Below are 15,463 nucleotides of genomic sequence, written 5' to 3'. Positions count from 1 at the left end.
ATATATATACATATTCTGAAAAAAAATAATTTTACCAGATATAGTCCTAAATTTTATAAATTGTATAAGAAGTCAGACTTTCAGAAACCTAGTAACACAGAGTGATTTATACTTAATATTTCATCTAAAAAGGGTGGGGGTTGAGGAGGAGCAACAGAAACATACAGGTGAAACACCATGAACCATATTCTTCACTACCTGACTCATACTTAGGGAATCAACATTCTCTCTAGTTCTTTCATTACTAGAACAGATTCTAAAGTCCTCTCAAGTAAAAGATCCTATTGTTTTTTATTTATAGCACCTATGATGCACAGTAACCACCACATTTAAGTTTTAGTCAATAAAGTTGCATAACACTTATGTTTTCACACCAATTTTATATAGTAATTAAGTGCTTACTGTAGCTGATGTAGCAGCTGAAAGCAATGGCAGTATACCCCCACAAGCCATGACCATATTGTCCATCACTTGAGAGATGAGATGAATTGTGTTGTGTACAAAGATGACATTATCACTGCTATTCACGAAGTCCATAACTGTCTTTGTTGAATGGCTGTCCAAAGATAAATGATGTTTACTGATAAAGCTAAAGGAAGGAAATCACAGTTTGCCTACTTGAGGGGAGGGAAGATAAGAAGGTGCTTTTGCTTCATCTTGAAAACTGAAGGAAGATGATGCAGCAGGCATTTGGGGGGTGTATACTTCTTCAGAAGAAACAGACCATTCCATATCAGTAGCTACTATCCATGCCCTCCTTCAGTGCTGAAACATAAATACTATTCATTTTACACTGGATATCAAAAGTTGAAGAAAATTATCCTAACTGGGAACAAAACTAAGAAATCATGTGACAAAAATTATGAGGTAAATAGTGGTAAATGTGCTACTAAAAATGAATATTCTTCTGTAATGCCTATAAAATGCCTTTAAACATAACAAGAATCTGGCCGGGCGCGGTGGCTCAAGCCTGTAATCCCAGCACTTTGGGAGGCCGAGACGGGCGGATCATGAGGTCAGGAGATCGAGACCATCCTGGCTAACACGGTGAAACCCTGTCTCTACTAAAAAATACAAAAAACTAGCCGGGCGAAGTGGCGGGCGCCTGTAGTCCCAGCTACTTGGGAGGCTGAGGCAGGAGAATGGCGTGTACCCGGGAGGCGGAGCTTGCAGTGAGCTGAGATCTGGCCACTGCACTCCAGCCTGGGCGACAGAGCACGACTCCGTCTCAAAAAAAAAAAAAAAAAAAAAATAACAAGAATCTTACATAAATAAAAAGAAATAAATTAGGTACCTTTAAAATCATAAATCATACAATGGAGGATAATTTGAGGTACACAGATTTTTTTAAGGCTAAAAATACACTGGAAATATTGATAATGTTATACCAATTTTTTGTTTTTTTGAGACAGAGTATCACTCTGTTGCCCAGGCTGGAGTGCCGTGGCACAATCTCGGCTCACTGCAAGCTCCACCTCTCGGGTTCATCACGCCATTCTCCTGCCTCAGCCTCCCAAGTAGCTGGCACTACAGGCGCCCACCACCACTCCTAGCTAATTTTGTATTTTTAGTAGAGACAGGGTTTCACCTTGTTAGCCAGGATGGTCTCGATCTCTTGAGCTTGTGATCCGCCCGCATCAGCCTCCCAAAGTGCTGAGATTACAGGCTTGATCAACTGCACCCGGCCTATACCAATTATTTTTTAATACTTCTAGTAATAAACCAGCTTGATAGACCTACCTTCTGGGGAATTACATGCCATAAAATTGCTACAGGAAACCTACTACAGATTTTTTAAAAGAGAAACCTCTACTTTTCTCATTTTTGTAATCCAGATAAGGATTCCATTCTTATAATGGAGAATAAAAGTTAATTCAGTAAAACCCTACCACAGAATAATTTCTATTCTACTTTTTAACCAAATGTCTGGAATTAATTACAAAGTGTTTCTATAGATTTCTTTGAAAATCAAGACTAGGTTTATAAACATCTTCCATAATAAACATATAGACAAACCTTCTCCACATCTGTATATCTGTTTCTATTGAAAATAATAGATCAGTGAGCAAACGTTGATGCATCTGAGACCAGTTGAACTCAGGAATACGAAACACAGTAGATCTGGAATCCCTCCTTTGTCCATTAACTGCATCTGGTGCTATTCCTTGCCCTGGCTGCTCATGTTGCCTTGATATCTAATACAGAAAATTTAAAAAGTAATAAAATAGGTTCAACTTCAGCAGGAGGCTTTAGCAAAGTAAATAATTTAGTAGCTTCTATGCAATTCATCTAACACATTTTTAAGACACTATAAGAACCAAATTAGAGAGAGAAAAATTATCAATGAGTAATAACATTAATATTTTAGTATATGTAAGCAAAGCTATCAAAAGTGCGAAACTACCGCAATTCGAAAGTAATTAGCTTGGAACCACGTTAAGTATTACCACTATGTAGCATTTTATAAAGAAATCAAGTAACAGTTTTTAGTTTTTAGCCTTAGCCTAAAAGAAAGACAGTATTTAAAATCTAAGTGGCATCTGGATTATGAAGTGGCTAGAATGAAGAATAAAAACAGAGATAACATAATGAAGAACCAACCAACAAAAACAAAAAAAAGGAAGGCGGGATAGAGGATAAGAATTGAATAAAGTGGAAAATGACAACATGCTACCAAGCGTTGTCTCATGGGTCACTCTGAGATACAGACAGAGGAGCAGGCTGTGCCTCTAGATCTCACAAAGACTCCTCTCTCTTATAGACTTCATAAGACACTTCTAAATCACATGCTTGGCAACTAAAATTATACACTGGCAGGTAGGTGGCCCTAGAGTTTGCTGGAAAACTAATGTACTAGGATTGGGTTAGTCAAATAAAAGGTAAAATGCAAGTGTTTCCAATATTTGTTTTATAAACTAAAATTATACCAATCCTTCAAAGTGGTAACTTTTGCTGAGGCTATGGTAAAAATAATAATAAAAGCTGTCATTTAATGAACTCACATTCACTGTCAAACACTGTGCTAACGATCTGAAGTACAATCTTCACATTCACTGCATTTATTTAATTGCAAATAGCATGTGAACCAAATTCAAAATAAAATAAATTTAAGTATGTACACATGCTCTTTTTTAAGTCAGTGCAAAAATACTTGAAGTCGACAATATATAAAATCACCTCAAGCACATGTCGATGAGGCTGAGGTGCTTCCACGTTTGTACTGGCCTTCAACTCCAGCCTCTCAGTGTCTGTAGCAACACTGGAAACATCCAACTTGGCAATCTTTTGCTCAGAAGAAGAAGCCTCAGAGACACTACCATGACAATCACTAAGTAATTTGGTTTCTCCAGTGAGGTTAGTTGCTTTCTTCCCTTCCTCCAGCATCTGACCAAGGTCTGATTCTACAGCTTTTTGGGAAACAGTAGTTTCTGGTGACATAACTGAAGACCCTGATGCTGTCATAGTCTGAATTCCAGAATCTTTAGAATCTTGAGTTTCAGTATCAGTTTGCTTTTCAGCAGCAGGTTTTCCTTCTTGAAATACTAATTTGTGATCATCACCAAACATGTCCAGTTTTTCACTGGCTTCCGATGCAGCTGGAGACAAACTGTTATCTTTGAGCTCTGTGGGTAGATTAGCTTCCTCAGTAGGACTGCCTTCTACTTTCAGTTCCACATAATCATCGTCTTCCTCTTCCTCTACTACAGACTTATCCAAGAATTCTGGCATTTCTGAAGCATCCTCTTCTGAAGGAGAACTTACAGAAGCAGTTACTTCACTGACAGTCATTGAATCTTTGCCAGTTGTTATAAAAGAATTAGAGGAAATAGTCACAGCTTCTATTAAGTCAGAAGATACTTCTAAATCACCTGCATTCCTTGTTTCATTTGTCCGTGTCTCTTCCAAAGTGCCTTCATCTGGTAACTCCTGATTTTCTTGCTCAGCTTTCATTTCTTCATAAGATGCATTAGTAATTTGTAGTTCACTATTAGATGCAGATTCTAGTGAACTTGTCTTCTCTATACTTGAATTTTCATTACCGTTTGTGGTGAAATGAGGATAGACAGGAGAATCCTTCGTACCTGGTTGCTGGGATCCTACTGAAAAGTTAACATCCCTGCTAATGCCAGAAGCTGCTTGAACTGAAGTTGAAGAATACAGCCCTATTTCTTCATCAGTTTTTCCTTGCTGTTCCCTAAATATATTGGCAAGGTTTTCTTTGTGTATTTCAAAAGTGACCTAGGTGAAAAATATACATTCAGTTAAAATATGCATGAGAAATGAACACAGAATACAAAATATAAAATTAAATAATTTTCAAATACATATTTTATATAATACAATAAAACATAATTTTCCTATATTTTATTTTAGTAGAATGATAAATGTAAGTCAGTCACAGAAATCTAAATATTCATTAAAAACTATAGCCAATTTTAATGTTAACAAGTAGCATAGCATGAAACCACAAGAAGAACATAATTATTTAGCCTATTATTAAAGATGTATAGGAAAAAGATACACTATTCTACTGGCCACCATAACTTGTACCAGAATTTAAGTATGTACTATTGGGAAGTGCTTTATGCACTGGATAACACTTGTTTCAACTGCTATGAATACCAATTTCCCCAGGACTTGTCCGCAGGAGAGATTAAAAATATCAATTAATTATGCTCACCATTACAGTAGCTCTATATATATCTATTAAGCTACAAAACCATTATCTCACTAAACTAATGAAAACAAATTCTTTTAGCAATGGGAGAAAAAAGATCCAGCCCTTCCTCCAAAGGTTAACCATAATTTCCAAAGTTTGGTCGAAAATAGTCTGAATGTTTCAATTGATCCATCCATACATCTATTCATTCCATTTATATCTGAGTGACTATTATATATATTAGGCACCATGAACGTTCCTATATCACGCTTTGCCTTTTACCCAAATGGAAAAAAAACTGAAAAAGTAAATTTTTTTTTTTAGAGAGTGCTGTACTTGTTAATGTCACAAGATTTAGAATTTTTAAAATCTTTCTAAGGATTATCTCATATCCACCAACATGTGATTTCCATTGGTGTTTCAATGGTAACCCCCATCACCTCTTGCAACAAAAATGCCAGAAAAAACTATAACACATGCAGAAAGTATAAGCCTAATTATAGTTTATTTATCTCAAAAGTGTTTGTTTCTGTAATCTACATTATTATATAGAGTAAGCTGAACTTTCATTGAATAAATCTTTATTGAGCCATAGTATAAGAGGACGGAAGGACAATCAAGGAAGAAAAGCTGATCTTTTTATCCACAAAAATCAATAGGCCTTATTGAATCACAAGAGTATACACATAGATGAAAAGCAAACAAAAGTAAAAATTACTCTCAATGCAAAAAGTTCCTTCTATTGATATTAACTCGCCTTTACTCATGACATATACAGAACATTCATGCCATGTGATATACCTAAAAACAAAAACGCTCCGGGAATAAATATTTTCCTGTGAATATTTGTATTTTTCCTAATTGTAACTATGTTGTTAATTTTAAAACTTAGAAATCTTTTTATAATATTTCAACAATAAATGCATGTATCCCTCACTAAACAGTAAAATGACATAATCACATTAACAAAATATCCATTTCTTTTACATTCACAATGACAATATTTTATTTGACACGGGTTCTGTATTTTAATTGACCAATTCCTCATATTCATTCAACAAAAATTTACAGAACATCGGTAGCATGCCAGGCATTGTGTGATGAACACATTGTTCCTGACTTCATGGAGCTTATATTTTAATGAAGGTATCAGAAGATAAACACACGAATATGTAAGATAATGTCAAATAGTAATAAGAGCTTTGAAGGGAGGTGGAAGTACACAGAGAAGAACTGTGATGACAGTCTAGGTGAGAAGGTGTATTTACTAGTGTAACTGCAGCAGGCCTCTCTGTTCTATTTGAACAAAGGCAAGAATAAAAGAGACAGCAAGCCATGTAAAAAGAAAAGAGTTTGAGGCAGAGAAGAACAAATGCAAAGACTTTGGAGCTGAAATAAGCTTGGCATGTATGATGAATAATAATAAAGCAATAAACAGAGAACTAAAGAAAATGAGGTCAAAGATGTGGCCACGAGCTAGATTATGATTGTAGAACATTACAGACTGTGTTAAAGACTGTATTTTATTCTAAGAGAGCCATTTGAGAATTAAGAGTGTAGGGAAGACAATCTGATTTCCCTTTTTAAAAGATCAGTGGCTGGGAATGGTGGCTCATGCCTGTAATCCCAGCACTTTAGAAGTCCGAGGCGGGCGGATCACCTGAGGTCAGGAGTTTGAGACCAGCCTGGCCAACATGGCGAAACACTGTCTCTACTAAAAACACAAAAATTAGCTGGGCGTGGTGGCATACACCTGTAATTCCAGCTACTCGGGAAGCTGAGGCAGGAAAATTGCTTGAACCCAATCCAGGAGGCGGAGGTTGCAGTGAGCCAAGATAGCATCACTGCACTCCAGCCTGGGTGACAAAGTGAGACTCCATCTCCAAAAAAAAAAAAAAAGGACTGGTTAGCCTACTTTTGGGAAAACTGACTTTAGAGAGAGCATTTCTGCATGAATAAACAATTATCATTATCAAAAGAAAGCAAGTTACATATTACCAACCTCACAGTCATTTTGAAAATAGGCCATTTATTTCTACAATAGCCTGTGTTATAGAATGACTTTAGTTTTCAATAATCATTTGCTTTGATTTTATTTATATTAAAGGTTTTTAGAATTTGTATTATACAATGGATCAATAAACATGAGTGCATGTAATTTATATGTACAGGTTAAGAAATAACAATTTTTTTTTAATTTCACATACCTATCGCCCATGTCAAGAAGTAAAACATTACCAGTACCTCACAATTCCCCTACGTGCCCTGCCCAAACTGTACTCCCTACTTCTCCACTACAATCAGAAGGAAATCACTATCCTGATATTTCTGTTGTTCACTGTTTACAGTTTTACCTGGAGGACAGAGCTTTGGGAGATAATTTTAAAGGACAGTTTTACTGTCTATATACTAAACTTATCCATTATGTTTAGTTTAAACAACTACATCTAACACAAATCTAGTCAATTGTATTTTAAAGAGCAATACTGCCACAAGTGAGGCTCCCAAGAAAAGACAAGATACACAGAATCTGTGAGTTGCAGCAAGGCTTCAGCTGATTTGAGAGAATATGTAAAGCTATTTCTGGGAAGTCTTATAGGCAAGTCATTAGGAAATACAGGAAATATAGAGGTCAAAAGAACTGGAGAATCAGAGGTGGTGTATGCCAGGTAGAGTGTATTGGCATAAAATACTTTATAGTTTTCACTTCTAAGCTCACCATGGTGAACCTCCACCCTAAGAAGTAGGTCAAAGCACAGCATGTTTTTGTGGAGTGAAGTGAGAATCTTCAGGTGATTCACATTAGACAGGAAAACAGGAATTTAATCAGCACATGATGAAGGCAAGCAGGCTAAGTACTCCTAATAAGAATACAGGTCCCCCTCTCCTGAGTGAAACTGCTCCAGTCCAGATGGACTGTCATCTGTCTACTACATAGCTGCTATTGGGATCTCCCTTTCTAAAACAGTCCTGGAGATCCCCTTCATCTCTATTCTATGTTGTCTCTTGTTTCTTATATTTCATTTCTTTCTCTTTGTATTATTCTCTCCTTTTGTGCAATATCCTGCAGTGCCTTAAGAAAGGATGTATATGTTTCTTTGTTTCAATGTTTTGAGATCTCAAATATCTGAAAAAGTATTTATTCTCACTTCATACTTGATTAATAGTCAGAGTATAAAACCACGGATAGAAAAGCATTTACCTTCAGAATCTGAAATGCTTTTAAAATTCTAAAGTCTGTTGATTTTCAAATTTGTCCTTAATTTAATTTATTCAATGGTCTAAAAGCTAACTTGCAATTGAACAATTATCAGTATTATCTTTTTGGATGCTGTTTTCCTTAAGATATTTGTGACTTTAAAACTGATAATTTCCAATTAATTGCCAGATATTGTTCTAAATTACCCAACTAAAAGACTAGTCATTAATCTTCACAATCATTTGATAGCTAATCTATAGCTGTTTGTAATGTTTGGAAAGCACTTCTATAAACTACTAAAGATACTTATGAGCTAATGACTATAACATTTCTTTTACCATTACTTTCAACTTAATTGGCACTCAAATTTACTAATTAGTAGATAAAAGATAAACACAATACATCAAGATGTTAATATTATCTTTTTAACCTATATATTAAAACCGTATAACCTGTAAAATTTAGACTTTTTAAACTGTTAGGCAATGTTTAGCAACGGACTTTGTTTTTAAGCAAATGCATCTTTTTCAGTGTCTGTTTTCATATGAAAATACCAGCTAAATATGATGTTAACTTCTAAGTTACCAACCTTTGATAAATAACATGTATCTTTAAAAACAGGTGGATCTTCCCATTTGTATTATCAATGAGTGTAAGTCAAAATGATTGCCACCACATTCATGAGATCTTTTATAGAGACTCTGATGTATAACAATGGTATAGGTAACAGATATAATGGTAAAATCAAGCATTACTGACATAATAAGGAGCAATTCTAAAGGTTGGTAGTACTATCTCCATTTAAAAACACTGACAAAAGAATATTGCAGCAAATAACTTCTAATCTTTTCGTTTTTTAAAAAGTCATCTTGATCAATTTTAATTTCTCAAAAACATTCTAAACAGATGCTTTCATGCAAATCTACAGTATAAACTGAAACAAATTTTTAGAGGGCAATTTAGCAATATCTACTAAAACTTTTTAAAACACGTACAGACTCCTTCCTCTGGAAATTCCACTTATAGGAATTTATACTACAAAATAAGGGTTACAGTATTGAACCAGGCTCATCATTGCTCAATGATAAGGAACACATAAAGTATGACTATAATATAAATCAACAGATTTTTAAAATCTCTCTTCCATCAATTTTTCTAAATACAATTTTGGAGAATGCTGGAATATAAAAAGAAAACTTGAATCATTTACACGATCACTCCTTCCTAGAATTTTAAGTGGTCTGATAACATTCAAATGTTACATCAAAGCTGAATCTTATGCTCCTTACTTCTCCATAATGTGAAATAATATGCAGACATTAAATTCATGTAAGAAAGATATCATTAAATAATACTGTAAAATAGTAAAAATACAATCACATTTTGTTAGCAAATACTATGTATGTGTAGATTATGTATAAAAGAGAAGACTAAAAGGTCTCACGCCAAAATGTTAATAATAAGTTATACAAAGGTGTGTGGATAATGGGTAATTTTTGTTTTCTGTGTGTATGCATTTCTGCTGGGTTCAAGATTTCCTGTAATGAAAACCTATTATTTCAATTTTTTTGAAATAATAAATGCTATTTGGTTTTCAACTGTTAAAGCTAAGAATACTTTTAGCCAGGAACAAAGGTGCATGCCTGCAGTCCTAGCTACTGGAGAGGTTGAAGGGAGAGGATCACTTGAGCCAAGAAGTATGAGGCTATAGTGTATTATATAAAATGGCACCTGTAAAGAACCACCGCACTCTAGCCTGGGAAGCACTGCAACACCCTGTCTCTCTCTCTCTTTTTTTTTTTTTATAAAGTACCATTTAAATTTGGTAAAAACACACACACAAACACTCACACAGAAATCAGGTATTTTTCAAGAATTACTTAGCAATTAAATAAGGTATAAAGTGCTGACAATCCATGAAATGTGGAAATTTTGTAACTTTTTTATTTTTGTAATTTTTGTGAGGTATCTCCCTCCATCACGCAGGCTGGAGTGCAGTGGCACGATCTCAGCTCACTGCAGCTTCAGCATCCCGTATTCAAGTGATTTTCATTCCTCCACCCACCAGTAGCTGGTGCACCACCACTCCTGGCTAATTTTTGCATTTTTAGTAGAGACAGGGTTTCACTATGTTGCCCAGGCTGGTCTCGAACTCTGGCCTCAAGTGATCCACCTGCCTCGACCTCCCAAAGTGCTGGGAGGCATGAGCCACCATGTCCGGCCAATTTTGTAACTTTTGAAATTTCTTCAAACAAGTCGCTTTTAATCTTATCATACAGTCACCATAAACACATATATATTTTTCTATATGCCAGTTCATATCTTATGATTTTAAAAATAATTTCAATAAACCAATTAGACAATTCTTTAAAAAAAAAAAATCTTATTTCCACATGCTTTTACCCAATCTAAATGGTAGTTTTTACAGTGACTGAAATTTATACTTCAGATATTTCATCAGATTATAGTAAATAGCAAGTAAAATCTTCAGCTATTTCAAATAATCCAAGATAATTAAGGACTTTATCCTCAAATTCACTATTTAGGAGGAAATCCAATTCATATCATACTTTTAACTCCAGCGTGACTAATCTTTTTTCATTTTAAGTGATAAACCCATTCTACCTTATGGCAATATGAGTCTACACAAAACACAGTATCTAAGGTATTAGTTTTCTTTGTTTAGAAAATTATGTCTTTAGAAAATTATCATAATTCAGAAGAGTTTAAATGCCTTAATTTAAATTTTAATTAATGAGTAAAAGCATTTTATCATACCCAGTGAAAAAGGTATTACTTAAGCACAGAAAAATGTTCAATTTGAAGCCAAAAACAAACAAAAAAAATGAAAACCTAGACAACAAATAAGACAATGAAATCACAAAGGTTACTAGGTGCACACTTTAAAACCCTGAGATCAAAGTAACCAACATAGTGCAGTTATACTAGAAGAGCCTATTACTGCTTATAAAACCCAGTTCAGCTGCTGGAGGAGAGGTATACAGTGACAAACAGCTTCCCTGCTACAAAGGTGGCAGGAAATCTATCAAACTGGACAATAAAATTGCAATTGAGTTTCTTTGGCTTTTTATAGCAGCAGCATGTATCCTGATGTAACTCTGCAAAAGCCATCCCATTCTGCAACATTAGTTCTTTACACATCAATTCTTTATCAAGAACCATGTTATAAATTTGTGATATTGAGATTCAAAATGACTACAAAAAGGAAAAAGCATCACTTCAATACTGTATGTATAAAAGTATTTTAAAATCTTCAGAATAGATACTTTTAGAGAAAAGAAAATTTTGTTCCAGTAATTCCAGTGGAATTTTTAACAGCTGCTAAAAATTGTTCACCTACTTACTGAATCACTACAGTTCTACTCTAAGCTTTATTAAAAAATAATTTGAAGAGCCTTAGGGTGTAAGTTTCTGTTTTATTTTAAAAATAGCTATAAAGATTTAAAATTCCAAAAAACTTAACAGCATTCAAATAAATTACTTTGTATAAGTCTCATGAAACAGAAAAGCCTTTTAAAAATGAAGAAAATCCACACGAAAGAATAAAATTAAAACACATGTATGAAACACTAAAATAAAACGTAAACAAATATAAGAGCCAACTTATAACTGTAAACTTTTGTTTTCCCTCTCATAAATAATGTTTTAGCATGTATTTTTAAAAGTACACTTTCACAGCAAAAAGTGATGGGTCTAGTTTTATTCAGATAAAAAGACTCCATGATTAACTTAGCATTATCCCATCTTATAAATGAATACTAAAACTTGAGTCAATGTGGTTCTTGGTCAAAAGCGGGCAGGCACTAGAGGCCTCTCCTTAAAGCAACTATTTTCTTCAGAAAAATTTTAAGATCTGTTTAAAGCCGTAAGTCACTGGACTAAAGAAACATATAAACTAAGCAAAACTATAGTCATGCATCACTTAATCATGAAGACATGTTCTGAGAAATGCATCATTAAGCAATTTCATCATGTGAACACCATAGAGTGTACTTACACAAACCTAGATTGTATCACCTACTATATACCTAGGCTCTATAATATAGGTTATTGCTCCTAGGCTACAAACCTGTATAGCTTATTTACTGTACAGAAGCCTGCAGACAACTGTAATACAATATATGTATTTGTATATCTATTTTTATTTTTGTAATGTTTCAATTTTTAACAAAAGACTGAGTCTGGCTCTGTGACCCAGGCTGGAGTCCAGTGGCGCAATCTTGGTTCACTATTATGTTACTTCAAACTCCTGGGTTCAAGTGATCCTCCCACCTCAGCCTCCTGAGTAGCTAGAAATACAGGTGCATGCCACCATCCCAGCTAGTGTGTGTGTGTGTGTGTGTGTGTGTGTAGATTGAGACTCGCTATGTTGCCCAGGCTTGTGTGTGTGTGTGTGTGTGTGTGTGTGTAGATTGAGACTCGCTATGTTGCCCAGGCTTGTGTGTGTGTGTGTGTGTGTGTGTGTAGATTGAGACTCGCTATGTTGCCCAGGCTGGTCTCAAATTCCTGGCCGCAAGCCATCTTTCAGACTTGGCCTCCCAAAGTGCTGGGATTAGAGGTGTGAGCCACCATTCCCAGCCCTTATATGTGTGTATGTAAGGTTTAGAAATGTGTATCTAAACAAACATAAACATAGAAAAGGTATAGTAAAAATCCAATATAAAATATTTAAAATGGTACCTACATAACGCATTTACCATGAATGGAACTTATAAAACTAGAAGTTGCCCTGGATCAATCAGTAAGTGGTGAGTAAATGTGTAGGTCTAGTACACTACAGTAGACTTTATAAACACTGTTAATATAGGCTACACTAAATTTATTTTTAAAAACTACTTTTCTTTGTTCAATAAGAAATTAACCTTAGCTTACTGTAACATTTTAGCTTTATAAACATTTTAATTTAAAATTTTTTTTGACTCTTCTGAAGTCAAATTTAGCTTAAAACACAAACACATTGCACAGTTGTAAAAAAATATTTTCTGCCAGGCACAGTGGCTCACACCTGTAATCCCAGTTACTTGGGAGGCTGAGGCATGACAATTGCTTGAACCTGGGAGATGGAGGTTGCAATGAGCCAAGATTACACCACTGCACTCCAGCCTAGGTGACAGAGCGAGACTCCGACTCCAGGAAAAGAAAAAAAAAAAAGTTAGAACGGCGATCATTAAAAAGTCAGGAAACAACAGGTGCTGGAGAGGATGTGGAGAAATAGAAACAGTTTTACACTGTTGGGATGGTAAACTAGTTCAACCATTGTGGAAGACAGTGCTGCGATACCTCAAGGTTCTACATCTAGAGCTAGAAATACCATTTGACCCAGCTATCCCATTACTGGGTATATACCCAAAGGATTATAAATCATGCTACTATAAAGACACATGCACATGTATGTTTATTGCGGCACTATTCACAATAGCAAAGACTTGGAGCCAACCCAAATGTCCATCAATGATAGACTGGATTAAGAAAATGTGACAAATGTACACCATGGAATACTACGCAGCCACAAAAATGGATAAGTTCAAGTCCTTTGTAGGGACATGGATGAAGCTGGAAACCATCATACTGAGCAAACTATCGCAAGGACAGAAAACCAAACACCACATGTTCTCACTCACAGGTGGGAACTGAACAATGAGAACACTTGGACACAGGACGGGGAACATCACACACCCGGGCCTGTAGTGGGGTGGGGGGAAGGAGGAGGGATAGCATTAGGAGATATACCTAATGTAAATGATGAGTTAATGGGTGCAGCACACCAACATGGCACATGTATACATATGTAACAAACCTGCACATTGTGCACATGTACCCTAGAACTTATAATTTAAAAAAAAAAAAAAAAAAAAAAAAAAAAAAAAAACAAGGCTGGGTGCAGTCACACATGCCTGTAATCCTAGCACTTTGGGAGGTGGAGGTGGGTGGATCCCCTGAGCTCAGGAGTTCAAGACCAGCCTGGGCAACGCGGTGAAACCCCATCTCTACTAAAAATACAAAAAAATTAGCCAAGTGTGGAGGTGCACACCTGTAGCCCCAGCTACTCGCCAGGCTGAGGCAAGGGAATCGCTTGAACCCAGGAGGCTGAGGTTTCAGTGAGCCAAGATTGTGCCATTGCATTCCAGCCAGGGTGACAGAGCAAGACTCTGTCTCATTAAAACACACATACATACACACACACGCGCGCGCACACACACACACACACACACACACACTAACCGGGTGTGGTGGTTCATGCCTATAATCCCAGCACTTTCAGAGGCCCAGGTAGAAGGACCACTTGAGTTCAGGAGTTGAAGACCAGCCTGAGCAATACAGTAAGACCCCGTCTCTACAAAAAATGTAAAAAATTAGCCAGATGTGGTAGCATATGCCTGTAGTCCCAGCTACTCAGGAGGCTGAGGTGAGAGGATCACTTGAGCCCAGGAGTTTGAAGCTGCAGTGAGCTATGATCACACCACTACACTTCACCTGTCTCAAAAAATAAATATTTTTTTCCTTTCTCTATATCCTTATTCTAAAAGCTTTTTTCTCTTTTTAAAATTATATATATTTTTCAAGCTTTTTTGTTAGAAACTAAGACACAATCCAGGCCCGGTGGCTCATGCCTATAATCCCAGCACTTTGGGAGGCTGAGGCAGGCAGATCACTTGAGGTCAGGAGCTCGAGACCAGCCTGGCCAACAATGGCAAACCCCGTCTCTACTAAAAATACAAAAATTAGCCAGGTGTGGTGGCGGGCAACTGTAATCCCAGCTACTTGGGAGGCTGAGGCATAACAATCATTCGAGCCCGGTGGGCAGAGGTTACAGTGAGCAGAGATTATGCCACTATACTCTAGCCTGGGTGACAGCGAGATTCTTTTGCCTGAGCTTATACAGCTAATAATTACTATAAATCAGGATTCACACCCTGTCTCCAAAGTCCACATTTTTTCATTACTTACACAAATCAATTGAAAACTGGATATAAATACCTAGTCATAAATATTCACAAGCTCAAAACACTTGGGATACCACCTAATCCAACTCCTTTATTTTGTATATAGGGAACTCAAAAAGACTAATCTATTCACCCTAAATACACTATTATTTTCTAAGATAGCAGTTCTCAAACTTTTTGGTCTCACAACACTTTACTCTTTGTTTGTTTGTTTGTTTGTTTGAGACAGAGAATCGCTCTGTTGCAGGCTGGAGTGCAGTGGTGCGATCTCTGCTCACTGCAACCTCCACCTCGCGGGTTCAAGCGATTCTTCTGCTTCACCCTCCCAAGTAGCTGGGACTACAGGCATTTGCCACCATGCCCAGCTTATTTTTGTATTTTTAGTAAAGACAATGTTTCACCATGTTGGCCAGGATGATCTCAATCTCTTGGCCTCGTGATCCACCTACCTCAGCCTCTCACAGTGCTGGGATTACAGGCGTGAGCCACCAAGCCGGGCAACACTTTACATTCTTAAAAAGTATTAAGGCCCCCAAAGACCCTTTATCTATGTGGATTATATTTACTACTGCTTATTACATTAGAAATTAAAACTGAGACCTTTTAGAAATATTAACCCACTTAAAAATAATAAACTCA

General features: G+C 36.2%; 2 protein-coding genes across 9 annotated transcripts in view; one reads left to right on the top strand and one right to left on the bottom strand.

Moving 5' to 3' along the window:
* RPS3A (ribosomal protein S3A) overlaps positions 1 to 15,463 on the top strand; it is a 1,130,248-nt gene that overhangs the window by 895,366 nt on the left and 219,419 nt on the right. The window lies entirely within an intron of this gene.
* LRBA (LPS responsive beige-like anchor protein) overlaps positions 1 to 15,463 on the bottom strand; it is a 758,453-nt gene that overhangs the window by 603,169 nt on the left and 139,821 nt on the right. For all 4 annotated transcript variants that reach the window (XM_050791167.1, XM_050791166.1, XM_050791168.1 and 1 more), the window contains 3 exons: positions 3,178 to 4,239; positions 2,017 to 2,195; positions 403 to 556 (listed from right to left, as the gene is read on the bottom strand). In XM_050791167.1, coding sequence (XP_050647124.1) covers positions 403 to 556; positions 2,017 to 2,195; positions 3,178 to 4,239 — 1,395 coding nt within the window. The remainder of the gene's footprint in view (positions 1 to 402; positions 557 to 2,016; positions 2,196 to 3,177; positions 4,240 to 15,463) is intronic.

This window comes from Macaca thibetana, chromosome 5, assembly GCF_024542745.1.
Source record: "Macaca thibetana thibetana isolate TM-01 chromosome 5, ASM2454274v1, whole genome shotgun sequence".
Lineage (NCBI taxonomy): Eukaryota > Metazoa > Chordata > Mammalia > Primates > Cercopithecidae > Macaca > Macaca thibetana.
This window is presented reverse-complemented; position numbering and strand designations above follow the sequence as displayed.